Here is a 16,873-nt window from a genome sequence, read left to right on the forward strand (position 1 = left end):
CTCTGCTGAACACTATGTTCTTCTCTGGGAGGAGTTTGGGGGGATTGGCTGCATGGGGAGGAATGTGAGGGGAGTGAAGAATGTGGTGAGAAGGAGAGAGACATTGAGGATACTTGTAAATCACAACAGCTCTTAAAATTTACAGGTCTAGGGTAAGAGTATAAATGGAGACCCACATACCATATAATGTCCTGGAAGCATAGATTCAAATTTAGAATCCTCAGACACCTTGGGATTCCGCACTGAATATGGCAGCGAGGGCAGAGCTAGGCCAGCAGTCCCGGCTCTTCTCTTCCCATCTCCAGCTCCATCCCTCACCTTGCAAGGGTATGGACACTGCAGCCCACAGGTCCAGTCTCTGCCCACTCTAGGGCCTGTGGGTGCACGTCAGTGGGAGGAGGAACCCAGGGAAGGGGCCCGTATAAGCTCTGCAAAACAGTATTGTGGTCACTTGGGTAGGGAATTCCAGGGTCCTGATTACTCATAGGAGGGGGAGAGAGTGCTTCTCCAGTAGCAGTATAATGCAAGCCACAGAATTAATTTTAATAGTGTATTTTATTTAATCTAGTATATCAAAATTATTACTAGTTCTAAAAAATGTATGAGATAGTTTATATTCTTTTTTTGTATTAAGTCTGTGAAATCTAGTCTGTATTTTATATTTAGAGAGGATCTGGACTAGTCCAGTTTCAGGTGCTCAGTAGGCACCTGGGGCTAGTGGTTTCCTACCAGGCCTTGCTGCCCCAGGAACAGTGTGCCGACCCCGTGTTCTGTGGGGGCACTTGGCCCCAGGACTTAGGGCAGGTCTCTTTATGTCTCTCTGGTAGTGTTTTATCATTGAGTTGATGTAGAAAATAACCTCTTTCCCTTTATATTTAGAACTGGTGGACACTTTAAAATACCAAATGTTTGTATATACATAAAACAAACGGGAAATAGTTAAGAGGTTTTTTTCCCCCTCTTCCATTCAAGTTTGTCAACTGCGTTTTACTCATTCAACTTGCTTCTGCTTTCCTTTGTCCTCAGGAATGACATGGTCCTAGTAAATTTGTTTGCATAGATGAATTATACCTCCCCCACCCTCTGTTACTGACTTATACTTTCCCAAAAGCCGATACTTCTGTTTCCCATCTTGAGTAATTACGGGCTCTGAAATCTGTCCATTTCCCCACTTTCTGAAAAGTCTGTGTACTGTATTGTGTTGGATAATGTCTACTGGATCATTTTCCCTCCTAGAGGAACTTTCTTTTAAAATTCAATTTAATTGCATGTAAAGTTAAAAACTGTGGCCAGTTCTATCAAATGAGTAAAAGTATCTAGAAAAGTAGGATGCTGCTTTTGTTTGGACTGGAACAGCAGTTTTATCTGTGACGACTAGAACAAACATTTTATCTCAGAGTTGACAGATTTAGTAGAGGTAAAAATGAGCACCAGTTCAATTTGAATTTCATATAAATAATTAATTTTTTAGTATAAGTATGTCCCATGCAATATTTGGGACATACTCATATAAAAAATATTTATTGTTTATTTGAAACTCAAATTTAACTGGATGTCCTGTGTTTTATCAGGCAATCCTATTTCAGGACTCATTTACCCTCTCAAAAATTGTGGACCCTAAGCAGCCATCCAAGAAAACAGGTATTCAACCTATCAAATAGGTACATTGTCAGCTCTCTGTTTAGAATAAATTTTTATTATTTATCTATTTAGAATAAAGCTTAACTTTTTTTGTTATGGAATCTGACAAGTAGGTCACATGATAATTTCTTTAAAACTATCATGTTGCATTGGATTGGGGTGAATTGGATTTGTTTTTAGGATGTGTGCATCTGTTCTAGGCGAGTACATACTGCCTAGTATTAGACCTGGACAGTTTTTAAAATAATTAGCATAATGCAGCCACTGATCTGATTCTTACCTAGAAATGGTGTAGAGGTCAGCAGTGGATCCAATGTAAGGGTGCACAGAGAAATAAAAAGTAAAAAAAAAAAAGCAAAGCTAGCTTCTTTCATGCCTTAGTTGCTTGGGCAACTGAGAAAATGAAATGAAAGAGCCATCAACAAAAATAGAACAGGAGGAAGTTCTGGTTTGGAATAAAGATGGTAAATTCAATTTTGGGCTAGAAATGTTGTAGGGCAGATCCGGAGAGGAGCTGGCGTGTGATGGGATTGAGAGTTGTTCACATCTCAGTGAAAAGATTTCCAAGGAAGACAATGTAGAGAGAGACTGAAACTGGCAACGTATCTGTGAGGAGTACTTCAATTAGGAGTGAGGAAGAGGAGATGAAGAAGAGAAAAAAGAAGGTAATACAGGAGAAGAGGGTTTAAGAGAGCTGGGAAGAAACCACGTGAGGAAAATGCTGTTAAACTGAAATGAGAAAAGCTTTTCAAGGAGGGGTGCATGGCCAGCAGTATCAAGTGTTGTATTGAGATTGAGAATGATAATTGGTTTTTAAATTCGGAACAAAGTCCTGATTCCCTTAGAGTGTCATTTTGATAAATTGTCAAGCTTTTATTATTTCGGTTTTGGGTTTTTGACTTGTCTGTAACAACACAGAATCCAGAAGGGCTAGCTCCAGCCCTCCGTCACTGGGACCATGTACATGTGTGTTAATTAAGCTGAGATACAGCTAGAAAACTTACTCCAACAGAACTCACTTCTTCAAATATTCAACCTTATTTAAGAGTCACGAGTTTGTTTTTAAATACAGTGTTTACATTTTAGGTAAAAAACACTGGCCTTAAGGGTCAGAAGATGTGCATTCTGGCTCTGCTCTGTCGTCCTTAACCTCTGAGGGCTCCATGTCCTCCACAGTTGATTTTGGGAGTCAGGCTAGATTATAAGGCTATGCTAAAATTATATGATATTTGCATCTGTGACATTTGTCTTTTTTCCTTTTGTTTTATTGTAATAGGTTCACCAAGTTGAAGAGTCTTAACCTTTCCAATAATCATTTAGGGGACTTCCCATTAGCAGTCTGCAGTATTCCAACCCTGGCGGAGCTGAATGTGTCCTGCAATGCCCTGCGAGCAGTCCCAGCTGCTGTTGGAGCTATGCACAAGTGCGTACTTTACACCCCATGGGGGGCGTGTCCAGAAAGCCCAGGGAAACTGCATCGGGGTCCTAGCACATGAGATTAGTTAACCTGTTCTGTTGGTCATGTAAGGCTTGGCCCCAAATCAAGAAATTAGGCAATTAGGCACTGTGTGGAGAGTTCATTTATTAGGTTTATATTCTTTTTTTTTTTTTTTTTTTTTAAGACAGAGTCTCACTCTGTTGCCCAAGCTAGAACGCTGTGGCATCAGCCTAGCTCACAGCAACCTCAAATTCCTGGGCTCAAGCAATCCTTCTGCCTCAGCCTCCCAAGTAGCTGGGATTTACAGGCATGCGCCCCCATGCCTGGCTAATTTTTTTCTATGTATTTTTAGTTGTCCAGCTAATTTCTTTAGTAGAGACGGGGTCTCGCTCTTGCTCAGGCTGGTCTCGAACTCTTGAGCTCAAACAATCCACCCGCCTCGGCCTCCCAGAGTGCTAGGATTACAGGCACGAGTCACCCCACCCGGCCTTAGGTTTATATTCTTTAGAATTTTGTAAAAAATTAAAATATTCTTGTTTAGAACTGAAGATTCCTATGGATGACTATGTCTAAACATGTGGGAGGTTGTTACTTTCTCATTTTCTGAGTTATGTTGAATTCTAAGACTTAGAAATTAATTTTAAGAAATAACAAGGAAAGGTGGGTATTTGGGCTGATTCACACCACAGTTAGTTCACGTTGTTCCCATTTGTGCCTATCCAAGTTGGGAAAATTTGTCATACCTCTCATTTTCAATAAATGATTAAGATGCCTATCTCTGATAATTTCTCTCTGGTCCATTATTGCCTCGGGCTCTGCCCTTACGCATTTTGCAAAGAGTAGTACATTTTCTAGTAATATGATCTATACTTATGGAACTTGTATGTTAATAATAAAGATGTGAAATTTATACATTCTTTGTGATTCTTATGTTTTCTTTAATAGCTTACAGACATTTTTGTTGGATGGAAACTTTCTCCAGTCCCTTCCTGCTGAGTTGGAGAACATGCACCAGCTTAGTTATCTTGGTCTTTCTTTCAATGAATTTACTAACATTCCAGAGGTATTGGAGAAATTGACTGCTGTGGATAAACTTTGTATGTCTGGAAACTGTATGGAGACCCTTAGGCTACAGGCTTTAAGAAAAATGCCTCACATTAAACATGTGGATCTAAGGTAACCATTTTTGAGAAATATATCTCATTTGAGTGGTTGGTTTATATTTCGGGGGGTTGGTGTTATATCACTTTTGATGAGATTTTGGTGTCCTAGGGTCCTACTTTGTTTTGCAAATTTGAACCCAGTTTTATATGATAATAGATATGGCCATTGAGGGAGAGAGCTATTTATGGTAGATGAAAATCATATCATAGAGAGCAAAGTGGATATTTTTCTCTTAGTCCTTTTCTGTGGCTTACCTGAGGCATCTGACTTCAGTTATCATCTCCCCTTAATTTTTTTTTCTTTCTTAGCTTTCTTAAGATAATGTATCTATTAAGTTAAATTTATTTTACTTAATTTCCTCTCTTTATCCAGTAATTCTGCCTTAGTTTACCATTCTTTGCAAAAATATGAAACTTATGATCTCCCGTAAAACCAAAGTTTGGCTAGAAAACCTCCTCTCTGACCCTTGCAAAAACAAGGAACCTGCATTCCAAATCCTGATCACACTAAACCTTAACTGGAAACCAGTAGCACAGTCCTTGCTACGTGATCAGGAGTCTGCCCTTCGCAAGTAAGGTCCAGCTTGAGTTTCTAATACATAGAGAACCAGTGCACAGGAGGAAGCTGTTCTAAGTTTCTCTGTTTTAAGGAAAAACAAGAGCTTTTCATGGGCTTGAGTTCCTGCAAAGCAACATATAGGGCTGGCCTTAATACTGACTTGCCCTGTATGATACTTTTTCAGCCAAACTATTAATAATTCCCCCAATTGGCAGGGATTGATGACCACATACTAGCCAAGTTAAATTTTGGGCAATATATTTAATGTTTCCATGTCTCTGTGTTTGCATCTATCAATTGTGGTTAATAATAGAACTTAATTCACAGAGTTGTTGAGAGAATTAAATTCCCTAGCACTCCCAGCAAGTGATATATTTTGTTATTCTTACCTGGTTGAGGACTCTTCTTTGTTTGTGGAACCTGCTCAGCTGTCATTCCTGGCATCTTTACTACTTTCTCTTTGTCAAAAGGTGGTTCTTTCCTTGTGTTGCATCCACTTTCCTCTTCTGATAACCCCACACCCTTACGCAGGCTTGCTCAGTTTCATCAGCATAAAGTAGCATCATCTTTTGCTTCCTGTTCTCCATTCATATGGTTTGGCCTAGAAGCCTGTACAGTTCAGTCCCTCAAAGAATTGTTTGGCTTCACCATTCCTCAGACTAAAGGAATCAGGCCTGTCCCACTTGGGAAAATGTTAGCAATTTGCAGTTCTAGAATTCTTAATTTGGAGGTACAAATGGTTATAATTTATCTAACTTTGAGAACTTTTTGGATGTGACAAGATAGGGAACTAAACATTTTGTCATATTAATTTTTTTTCCAAATTATTAACCTTATTTGCCTATGAGTCACTAAGATTTAGCAAACCCTTATAGTTGAGAATTTAGGCCCTTTTTATTCAGCCATCCAGTGGTACAACTTTGTTAGAGCCAAGGACAATGGGTTGCATTGACCTTAGGTAACAAGCATGAGATGATTTCTGAGTTAAAATATCTTCTGTAAGAAGATATTTTTCTTGATCTGAATTGGCTTCCAAATAAGATCAATCTAATATGTCCAAAAGTAACAATTCTTAGTAAGAGCTTTGTAAGTTCTTCAGATTTCTAGTTCTAGCTTGAGTCTCTTTAATCACATCACCTACAAGATATTTAAATATCAGAAGAGACACTGGACACTGTAACTGTTGAATGACTGTGAGTAGATAACTTCTTCCTTCCTGAGGCGAGGAAGGAGAACCAGATCAGATTTTGCTCTGATTCTGCCTTAATAGCTTAAATTGAAGCTAGTGGAGGGATTTAAGGGGAGTTTCACTTAGTTTCTCTAAGCAAAAGGCTAATTTTATTGAGTGTTTTATTCCTTTAAATAGAAATGTTGCATCAGATTAAGTGATCATTTTTCTTTTAATCTTATTCTTTTCCTTATTTATATAAGTTCTTTGAGGCTGATATTATTTCTTTTATGGCATCACTCATAATTCCTCTTCCTCCTCCTCCCCCTCTTCCTCCTCTCAGCCCAAAATGTGGCTGTTACCCTCATCTCTCCGCTTGGTCACTTCTCTTTCCATCCATGTCTTCCCCCTTGGTAGCTGCATGTATTCTCGGGCTTCATCTTGCACTTTTCGTCTCGATGTTAAACATCCTTTGATCTTTCCCTAACCCTTCTCTTCTTGGGACCAGTTTCACTTCAGCTGCCAGCTGGATAATTTCTCCTTAGTTTGCCTTATTGACACATTTGGCCAAGTACATGTGACAGAGTTCACTGTCTTTCTTTACTCAACCAGTTCTTTCCCCTGGATTCCTGTAAGCAGCACCACCTCATTGGTTTCTCAAACACACCTTTTGGCTCTGTTTCTAGTCTACCATCAGAGTCTATCTGTTCTTCTTTTACACTCGTTTCACTCACGTCCCTTCCTTTTTCTTCTCACTGTGACTGTTGCCTCCATCGTACAGCCTCTCAAGCAAGCACAGCCTTCCTCAGAGCCTCCCATTCTCTAGTTCGAGGTATTCAACACTCATGTTTGGCTTCAGCCCACTAGCCTTTGAGTCCCTTGAGGATGAGGCTCTATCTCAGAGCTGCCCAAGTGCGGTCCTCCAGCCCATGCTGGCAAACCAACTATTTGCTACTTTTCCACGATGACAATGTGTATAGAACTTGAGACTAATATTTTAGAAACGTATACTGATTTGACATTGCCACAACATCCAAGTGATTTATGAGTAGACTCATCTCATTGTACAGGGAATTCACTAGTTCAGGTGTCGTCAGACTTGCACAGTGAGTTGCATGTGGTGTGAGGATGTGAGCTGGGTACTGGTTGTGTGCCGTGGGGCTGTACATCAGCCTGTGATGAACGACAAGCTTAGAAAACAGGTCCTTCACCAGAGATAGTTTAGGCACTGCTCTTATTTATCCTTGAGCCCCAGTGTTGGCAGGTAGTAGGCATAGTCCTTGATAAATATTGACTGCCCCATCTTCCTAGCCTCATTCTCTCTGCTCTCATATCCCCTGTGCTCCTGAGGAACCCGTGCGTGCAGGCATGAGGTCACCTTGTGCTCTGCTCTTCAGTGCAGAGGCCATTCTGTCACTTCCTCCTGGGCTGCTTTTCTTCTCCCATTTACAACTAACTGTTAGATGCCCAGTACTCTTGGGATTCAGATGAGATGCTTCCTTTTTCTTAGGATCTTTTTTGACCATTCACTGTATTTTATACATCATTTATGACACTTATCATATACTTGCAGTCCTTATATTGTTTAAAACATGTCTGACTCTCCTCACTAAATGATGAAATCTGTTGCCAAACACCTTGTTTTATTCATCTCTTACTGCCAAAGGCCGCAGGTTGTCGTCATCACCATCATCACCATAACCCTTCACAGTTTACAAAGTACCATCACATATTTCTCATTTGATCTTCCCAACTGCTTCGCAGGACGAGGAAGGTGTTGTCCTCATTTCACAGATTAGAATTAGACTCAGGTGTTAGGTGACTTGCTCACAATCTTATATGCAAAGGTTGGGCTGCCAGCTGGGGCTGGGACATGGTGCTTCCTCACACATCTGAGCTACTCAGTGAATGTTTATAAAGTGAACAAAATAGCTGTTACCTGAGGGGATTATTGGAAGGGAATTTTAACCACATTTTGCTTCTTAAAAAGTTCATCCTAGTACAATGTGGTGAGTATAGTTAACAATAGATCGTATTCTTGAAAACGCTAAGAGAGTGGAGGTAAAGTGTTCTTGCCACAAAAATGATAATTCTGTAAGATAATGCACATATTAATTAGCTAGATTTAATCATTCCACAATATATATGTACTTCAGAACATCATGTGGTATACTGTAAATGCATATAATTTTATCAATTTTATAAATAACAATAATAATAATACAGTTCATCTTAAGTAGGTAAATTACTGTGTGAGGCTAAAAGCTTGATATATGAATTATGGTAAGGGTTGGCAATTTAAGGCAAATGTTAATTTTTCTTTCATTATAGATTTTCTTTTGTCTCTTCATTAAACCAACACTTTCATTATTTTAATATTAATATAATGAAATTATGTGTGTGTGTGTGGTTATTTCAAATGAAGATGATGCCTCATGAAGTTTATTTAAAGTGTAGATTGGGAAGAAGATGGGACATTTTTTAAATTCCTGCAGTCTATTGTATTCAAGATGAGATTTGTTTTTTCTTTTTTATTCTGTGTACACATTCTAGTAATCTAGTGAGCATTTGGGAATAGACAAATTGCTGGGTTGGGGCCAGTTTTTTAATCCTACAACCTGGAATAAAAAAAGAGAAGGAGCCAAAAACACATCGTCTTAGGGACATTTGAAGAGGCCATATGCTGTGCTTGCATGTGACAAGGCCTGGCTCTTTGCTGCCACTTATCCTTGTGTTTCAGTGGCTTTATAATATTGCTCTTAATAATTCATTTACCATAGTTTTATTTTCTTTTTTTAAAGGTCAGAAATTCACTACAGAGAAATTTGGGTTTTTCCTATACTCCATCCTGGTATTAATTCTCTTCTAACCAAGTGCATGATCTCGGCACTTTGTTGGCTTTGTAATGAAAAGTGGAGGAGTTTTGTTGTTGTTTGTTTTTAAAGGAATTAGGCATGGCCTAGCAAACTGGAAATCTGAGATTTTCAGCTGTTTTTCTCTTCTTGGAAGCTAAACGTATCTCTGTTATATTGGTTCCTAGGCCCCGTTGCTGCTTAGTTATCTTGTGCTAGATCATCCACAGCAGCTTGAGCCCGTGAGCTAACCAGGTCCCATGGCAGGGGTTTGGAGCTATTGATTCCCATTTTTGTCCTCCAGTCTGTGATTTCTTGGTGAATCCTAGATGCCACGTTGTCAGTTTTTTCTGTACTTTACTCTTTGAAGTAGTGTTTTATATGTGGAGATCACTTTGGTAGTCATTCCAGGCCTGAGCAGCTGGGAATCCCAGTACTCGGATTCCCGTTCTCTGGGGCTCTGTGCATTATGCTGCTGTCGTTCATTGTTCATTATGCGACTCCCATTCATTATTTTTCCTTCTCACCCTTTAGTTCTGTCCTCCTTCATGCTGCCCATCTACCTGCTCACTCATCCTCTTTCCTTCCTTAAATATTCATTTTAGCTGTGATGTGCTTAATGGGTTATTCTGAGTTTTGTTTCTTATGTTCTTTTCAGTATGCTGTAAGTAGTTTTACAGCTTAATTCTTTGGAAATAAATATTTACGTGGATTTTTTCTCTCTTGAAATGAATTAAGGTAAAGTCAGTGGGGCTTGCTCCTTTCCCAGCCTTCATGGTCTAACTTGTGTTTCAGAATATATTGTGAATTGTAGCTAAAAATAACCAGAGAATCTGGTTAGTTAAGCGAGGCCAGATGCTGAGATTCAAGAAATCATGGGGAAATACAATACAGAGAAAATCGAATTCCTTCTTGTTAGCTCACCGTATTAGGGCATGGCCATTTACTTACAGCATTGGACTTAACTGTAGCCTCTATTTGTGTTTCTTCCCCTCAAGATTGAACGTAATTAGGAAGCTAATAGCAGATGAAGTGGACTTTCTGCAGCATGTCACTCAGCTTGACCTGAGAGACAATAAACTTGGTGATCTAGATGCTATGATTTTCAACAACATTGAAGTTTTACACTGTGAAAGGAATCAACTGGTGACATTGAACATCTGTGGCTATTTCCTAAAAGCACTCTATGCCTCTTCTAATGGTATGTAACATAGACCACATCGAAGCTTCTCTTTTGATTCCAGGAATTCACCCAGCAGCATCATGTCTGCCTCCCTGGCTTTTCTTTCCCCATTTAGTTAGCAAAGTAAGTGTCAAGTTTTGCTAAGATAAAAGTTATAAAAGAAAAATGCCGATTTGGTATTTAAAGGAATCAAAAGGAAAATTTTATTGTTCCTAATTTATTTCTCATATTGTGATACTTAGTTAAGTTATTCCCACTTTTGCTTTGGTTCGTTTGCTTAAAGGGAAGTGGGGAAAGTGGGCTACCTTGTTACAGTAAGATAATAAGTCTTGAACCTTGACTTAATACTGGAGAATGGAAGGAAATCCCATTTTGGACTCATTCTTTATCTCCAGTTTCATGTTCCACTCACAAAGACCTCACCTGAGAATAAACCTGAATTATATATCCACATCGTAAAGCAGGAGTCTTAATCATTCAGTAAGATCTCTTAGAATTTGAAAATCATGGTAGTTTCAAAAAAGAAAAGATCATATGGGCATATGTTTGCTAAGGTGAAGATTTTAATCCCCTACGATCAGCAAACTGAATGAGAACAAGTAGTTACTACTACATGTTGAACAAATGTTTATCAAGCACTTGTCTAAAGCATATGCATAGTATGCATAGTGTAGCTCATGAGTTCTGAAAGATAAGGGATTTTTTTAATGTGTTTACTGTCACCTGATTAGAAAAACAAGCCAAACCTCAAATAAGCATAGATTCTAATGTAATCAGTTTCGCTGAGCACCAAAGGGTTATAGGATTTGGATAGCCAGTGGGAACAAAATGGGAGAAAATGATCTGAATGTGGCTTGTTCAGCATTTGGGAGAAGACAGGAAATTCTGAACTCATAGAAGTAATTGTGGGATGCGTATCTTGGGGTCTGATGGTGAAGTGAAGCATTGAACTTAGTACAGTAAGCTATAGAGAACCAGTAGAGATTGTTAAGTGGAGGAGACATGATGGTAATGATGCTGTAAGACTGCTGATTTAAAAGTGTTGCACAGAATGCATTAATGGTAGAAAAGTGAGTTAATCCACCACTCTACTAACCTAAGTTATTGTGATGGGCTTCATGTGAGCGAATGGGAACTTATAATCAGGGTTATAGATGTTGATTTAAGACTCATCTGCTCAGACATGATACCTGAAACCAGGGAAGTAAGGCAACTGAAAGGGCAGAGAGACCTGGTACCAAAAGTCAACTTATAAACCCTCACGGTTAACTGGGGCCAGAGTGGACAACTAGATAGGAACTAAAAATGTGAATTACTTGCTAAGTGTTTAGAGAAGGAGAGGGACATTTAGAATCTACTCTGTCCAAGAAACAAAGCCCTAGCTGGGCAATGGTGTCATATATCCAAAAGTTTTGAGAAGGAGTTTCAGATTTGAGTAGGAGCCATTTGTGACCCTCCAGAGTGCTGCTTCAGTAGAGTGATGAAGATAAAAGACGATGCATTTGGTTTTATGGAAGAAACCCTGAGTGTTAGAGCATTTATTCAGTTAATCTTCTGGATATAAGTTAGCATGCATAACATAAGAGAAGAACCACAGGAAATGGATAGGAAAGAGGTAGGAAGGTAGAATGAGTGATTTATTTGAATCTCTGAATAAGATCTTGTGATTAAATTGGAAGTTTTTTACTTTCCTGTGGTTTCAAAGTTGAACAAATGGATGTATTGTACTTCTTAAACTAAATAAACAATGGAGAATAAAGCACAGTAATGATATTTGACATACAAAAAGAGTCTTTGTATCATTGGGATAGTGATGTTTTTGTGGGTTTTTTTCCCTCCTAGAACTTGTTCAACTTGATGTTTACCCAGTTCCAAATTATTTGTCCTACATGGATGTTTCAAGGTAAGAAGTCAAGTCTTAGAGCACTCTAGAGTCTACTTGAAAATTATTTAGATAAGTCTCTCTGAGCTTATGTATAATCACTTTTTTATATTTTGAAGTTAAATAATAATTAAATTTAATGGTTTTTACTTATCCTCTAAAAATGTACGTAAGTATCTTTCACTTAAAATGCATTTTGTATTCTGTAGTTTACACCAGAGCATCAAGGTGTCAGTGTGTGTACCAATTTGAACACCAAGTTTGGGCTTGAAGGATTAGTGAGTTGAGGGTTATATGACTTGAAGGTCCAATAGTTCCTCAATCTCTTTAATTATATTAACCATGTCTTTGTGTCTTTCCCTGAAATGATATTAATTTTATTTTTTTAAGTGCTGTATTTCTTTTAATTCCTCCTCCCATTTATTATTTTGTACCTATATCCTCTTGGTAAAAATTCTTAGAAAATAACAACTACAAAATAGGAATTCTGTACAACCTGTTCAGTTTTCTTAGCTCCTTTTTGAATAGGCTGACCATCTTACCCTTTATGCAAATTTGCTTCTGAGGTGTATCATACTTATTCCAGTTCATACAAATACTATGATAGACTTTTTCCTGAGGGCACAAAAATGTGACTATACATATATAAATACAGCATATATTTATATAAATTAAACTTTAAAAATTTTAATGTTGAATTTTAAAATTGAAACTTAAGAGAATTCCAAAAGAAATACATAAAATTTTCTCAGTACATGGGAGTCTGTGGCCCACTCCAGGTGACAACTATTACCTTGTGTCAGTGTATAAATTCTGATAATTTGTTAACAGTCACCATACTTTGTAATCACAACAGCTATGTGATTTATCATATACAAAAATTTACCTTTTGTTATGAAAGTACACAGACTTGGCTTTTTTAATAATATAATTATGTAAGAATGTGTCAGCTATTAGGAGAATTCTTACAATTAAAATTTTATTATAAGTTTATAATTATAAAATTCTTTGAGTAGTGCTTCATGCATTTTCTACTATCTACATATATCAGACAGTTTAATGAACTTGAAGTCACACTTTGCTTGATTAGTTTACTGTTTTTTCCTATTAGCCCTGGATGTTGTTATTTATACCTTTTAAATAAAAACAGTATAGGAATGGGGTTTGCATCCATGCGTGCGTATAAGTGTCTTGAACAGACATATTTCAAGTATACACATTACAACTATTTTCCTTTTTTCTTTAATATCTTATAGCACTTGTCCCAAGCATCATATTTTCATAGAATTTTCATCTGTCTATAAAGAATTATAGTCATAATATACATACCATTTTAGATTCCTTGTGCCTGGTCACTTAATATATTTAAAAAAGAAGGTAAAAGGCTAACCATGTCTGACTAGGGACACATCCAAATAGAGTAGATGTGTTTAAGTAATTGTCAGTTCATTTAATAAAGTCAACATTAGTTTAGTTCACTTGTTTCTAGTAATTATTATTACTGTCTAATGCCCAAGTAAATGTTTTGAAGTAATTAAATCTGAATCTTAACCGTCAGTGCATGTTTTCACTGCTACTATTTTAAAACCGCCTCTCACTCTTCCCATTTATCCATGGCTATGTTTTCATGATGCCAACTGCAGCTAGGAAGTATTTTAATGTTAAGGGTTAAAATGTACATTTGAAAATAAAACTCTTACGCCATTTGACTCATTGACTTAACGGAAGTGTATGTGTTTTTATTAGCAATATGACATCCTCTCCCTAAACTTGACATGGATCTATAGACTTTATAGGAAAGTAAGTTTGGGAACTTGACCTTTTTTAATATTTTTATTTATTTATTTATTTTTTTTGAGACAGGGTCTCGGTCTGTTGCCCAGGCTGGAGCACCATGGCATGATTACGTGGCATGATCAAACTCCTGGCCTTAAGTGATCCTCCTACTTCAACTTCCTGAGTAGCTGAGAACTGTAGGCATATGCCACCATACCTGGCTAATTAAAAAAAATTTTTTTGTAGAGACAGGGTCTCACTATGTTGTTCAGTCTGGTCTTAAACTCCTGGCCTCAAACGATCCTCCTGCCTCAGCCTGTCAAAGTGCTAGGATTATAGGTGTGAGCCACTGTGCCTGCCCTAGACTTATTTTTAGACTTGAAATGATACAGATGATGTAACCATGTCCTTTCTTACTTTTTCTTTACTACTTCTCCCTATCACAATTCATCTTGATTCTAGAGTAAAGTGAATGCACATAGGATTTTGCTTCATACCCACGGTACTTTGGTATTTCATTTAAAGTTTTATTTATTTTTTTGTTAATCATTTTGAGTTTAGAACTACATTTGAGGCCAAATTCAATCAGAAAATCAATTTTATGTTCTTGTATTTAGGAACCGCTTAGAAAATGTGCCTGAGTGGGTATGTGAGAGCCGAAAGTTAGAAGTTTTGGATATTGGCCATAATGAAATATGCGAACTTCCTGCCCGGTAAGTATTACAGATCCAATGAAAGAATCTCAAAACAGATGAGCCATAAGAAAAAAAATTGCTGATTCAGTGTTTAACTTGTTATTATAAACCCTTAAGAGTTTGTTTTAAAACCTTATTTGGCATTTTTACCCCACGCAATGTCTTCAAGTTACATACTTCATGCAGTGAGTAGAGTCAGGTTTTGACTCTCAGTCCAACTTTTCAAAGCCACGCAGAAAGTGATGCTTGGTAGAAATTTTTAAAGAAGCTAAGAGAAGTGTTCAGAGATTCAGCAAACAATACAGTTAGCCTGCCTCTGGGACCTTAATTCTTTCAGAATCTTCCACTTATATGTGTTGACTTAATATGTTTGCCTTACCAAGAAATAACTTTTGTTTTCCTTAGAATATAACTTTGAGCAGAAAAAAAGATTATTAGGTCATTAAACCTAGAAAGAGCAAACTAGATTATCTTTTTCTTGGTGTGAAATTTGTAGTAAAAAGTTCAAGAACTTCTCTTTCCTTCTCTCTTTTAAATATGTTATTTCTATTTCATAATTTTCACTTTAGTGGCAAGATTTGCAAGACAGCCATGTGATGACAACTAGTGCCCATAAATACAGAGAAATATTTTCAAGTTGACTAATTGTGGTCCAGATATTATTGAACTATTAGTGACTAGCCATGCAATTAATAACCAAAAGAGTAGTCTAGTCAGTGCTATCCTATAGAACTTTCTGTGATATCTGTGCTGCCCAATAGAGTATCCATGAGGCACATGTGGCTGTTAAGCACTTGAAATGTGGCTAGTGTTACTGAGGAACTGAATTATTGATTTAATTGTAATTAAATTTAAGTAGCCACTTGTGACCAATGGTTACCACAAATCAGGTCTAGTTAATTGCCACTGTTCTCAGCCAATCACCAAACAGAGGAAGTTAGTTGTTTTAAACTGTGTATGGTCAAAAATAGCAATGAAAATATTGTAAAAGTATGTCACCGTCATGGAGTAAACTTTTACTTTAGGCACACAGTCTTTAAAGGTATGTGATCAATATTCCTCTGTTTTCTTGTAAAGAACAAGGATGGTGAAATATACGTGATTGATAAACCTAGTACATATGTTGGAGTTGGGCTGTCCAATTTGGTAGTTCCTACCCGTTAGCCACGTGACTAGTGAGCACCTGAAATGTGACTAGTCTTAATTGAGAAGTGCTACAAGTGTAAAGTATACACTGGATGCAAAATAATAATAGTGTATATTAATTACATGTTAATATTTTGCATATATTTGGGGCCTAGTAAAATACACCCTAAGCATTAATTTACTTGTTTCTTTTTACTTTTTTAATGTGTAGCTCTTCAGAAAATTTAAAACTACATATGTGGCTTGCATTAGATTTCTGTTGGATAACACTGTGTTAGAATATAGCTCTCATAAAAGAAATCTGAGTTATATTTTCAGTCCCTGAAAAGCTCAGCTAATTTTGCTTTGTTCCTCAGCCGTACATTATCCCTGTAAATTTGATTCGTTTGAAAATGCTCTCTGCCCTCGAGTATTATGTTGACTGAGCATTTAGGCGGCCCAGTGCTGAGGGTCAAGAGTGTATATGTCTGTGTCTGTGCCTGAGCCTGTTAAAAGAGGAACAGCAAAGATGAAAACAGGTACTACTGGTAGGGAAAAAATAATTTGTTGAAAAAATTTCTTACCATATCTTTCCTCCTATTTTCTCTCTTCTCTTTCCCTGTCCAGCCCTTCAACCCAACAGATATCAATCACATTGGTGCCTACGTCCTCTCTTGCTGTAGGCTAAAACAAAGACATTTTTAATATATTTATGTATATATGTAAACAAGCAGTAAATACAAGATATGATATTTTATCCAGTTTTTCCCCAAATTCGTTACTCTTAGGTTTGCTTTATATCATTACAGGCTTTTTGGGGATCTAGACAAATGCTTATTCAAAACAAATCCCAAATGCTCTATTGTCAAAGAATTTAAACCGTGTGTGTGCGCGTGTGTGCGTTTGTGTGTGTGTGTGTGTGTGTGTGTGTGTGTGTGTGTGTGTGTGTGTATTTTAACTCATGGGACAAAAAGAATGTGTATTGTTTTCTTGTTTATGGTGCTATTCAGTTGCAAATTTTGTATGAGCCCTATTGTTAATGTATTAATAACATTCAGGCAAGACAGTGATTCATTAGAATTGATTTAATATTCAGACTGTGTTTACCTAAGTAAGGTTTATGAGGAGTTTGGCAAAACAAATTATTATTTAGAAGTGGAAATGTATTAAAAGAGAAAGAAAGTATTTTCATGCTTAGACAATATTCAAAAGAATTTAAATCCAATAATTAGCATTTAATACTCATCGTGTAGTTGATCAAATCTACTTTTTAATTTATAAAAGTCAAGAAAAAGAATTTGTCAACTGTCTTTTACTTTTCATGTATTAAAGGGTAAATAATATATATGATACATTATACATATGTGTGTGTGTGTATATATAAAATGAAC

At 37.1% G+C, this 16,873-nt stretch overlaps 1 protein-coding gene across 1 annotated transcript in view; it reads left to right on the forward strand.

The window, feature by feature from the left end:
* The window catches only part of PHLPP1 (PH domain and leucine rich repeat protein phosphatase 1), a 181,431-nt gene that overhangs the window by 123,313 nt on the left and 41,245 nt on the right, over positions 1-16,873 (forward strand). Inside the window, exons 5-9 of the mRNA XM_045527369.1 lie at positions 2,918-3,064; positions 4,025-4,255; positions 9,820-10,022; positions 11,847-11,907; positions 14,280-14,375. Of these exons, the coding sequence (XP_045383325.1) occupies positions 2,918-3,064; positions 4,025-4,255; positions 9,820-10,022; positions 11,847-11,907; positions 14,280-14,375 (738 nt within the window). The remainder of the gene's footprint in view (positions 1-2,917; positions 3,065-4,024; positions 4,256-9,819; positions 10,023-11,846; positions 11,908-14,279; positions 14,376-16,873) is intronic.

The sequence above is a fragment of the Lemur catta genome, chromosome 16 (assembly GCF_020740605.2).
Source record: "Lemur catta isolate mLemCat1 chromosome 16, mLemCat1.pri, whole genome shotgun sequence".
Classification (NCBI taxonomy): Eukaryota; Metazoa; Chordata; class Mammalia; order Primates; family Lemuridae; genus Lemur; species Lemur catta.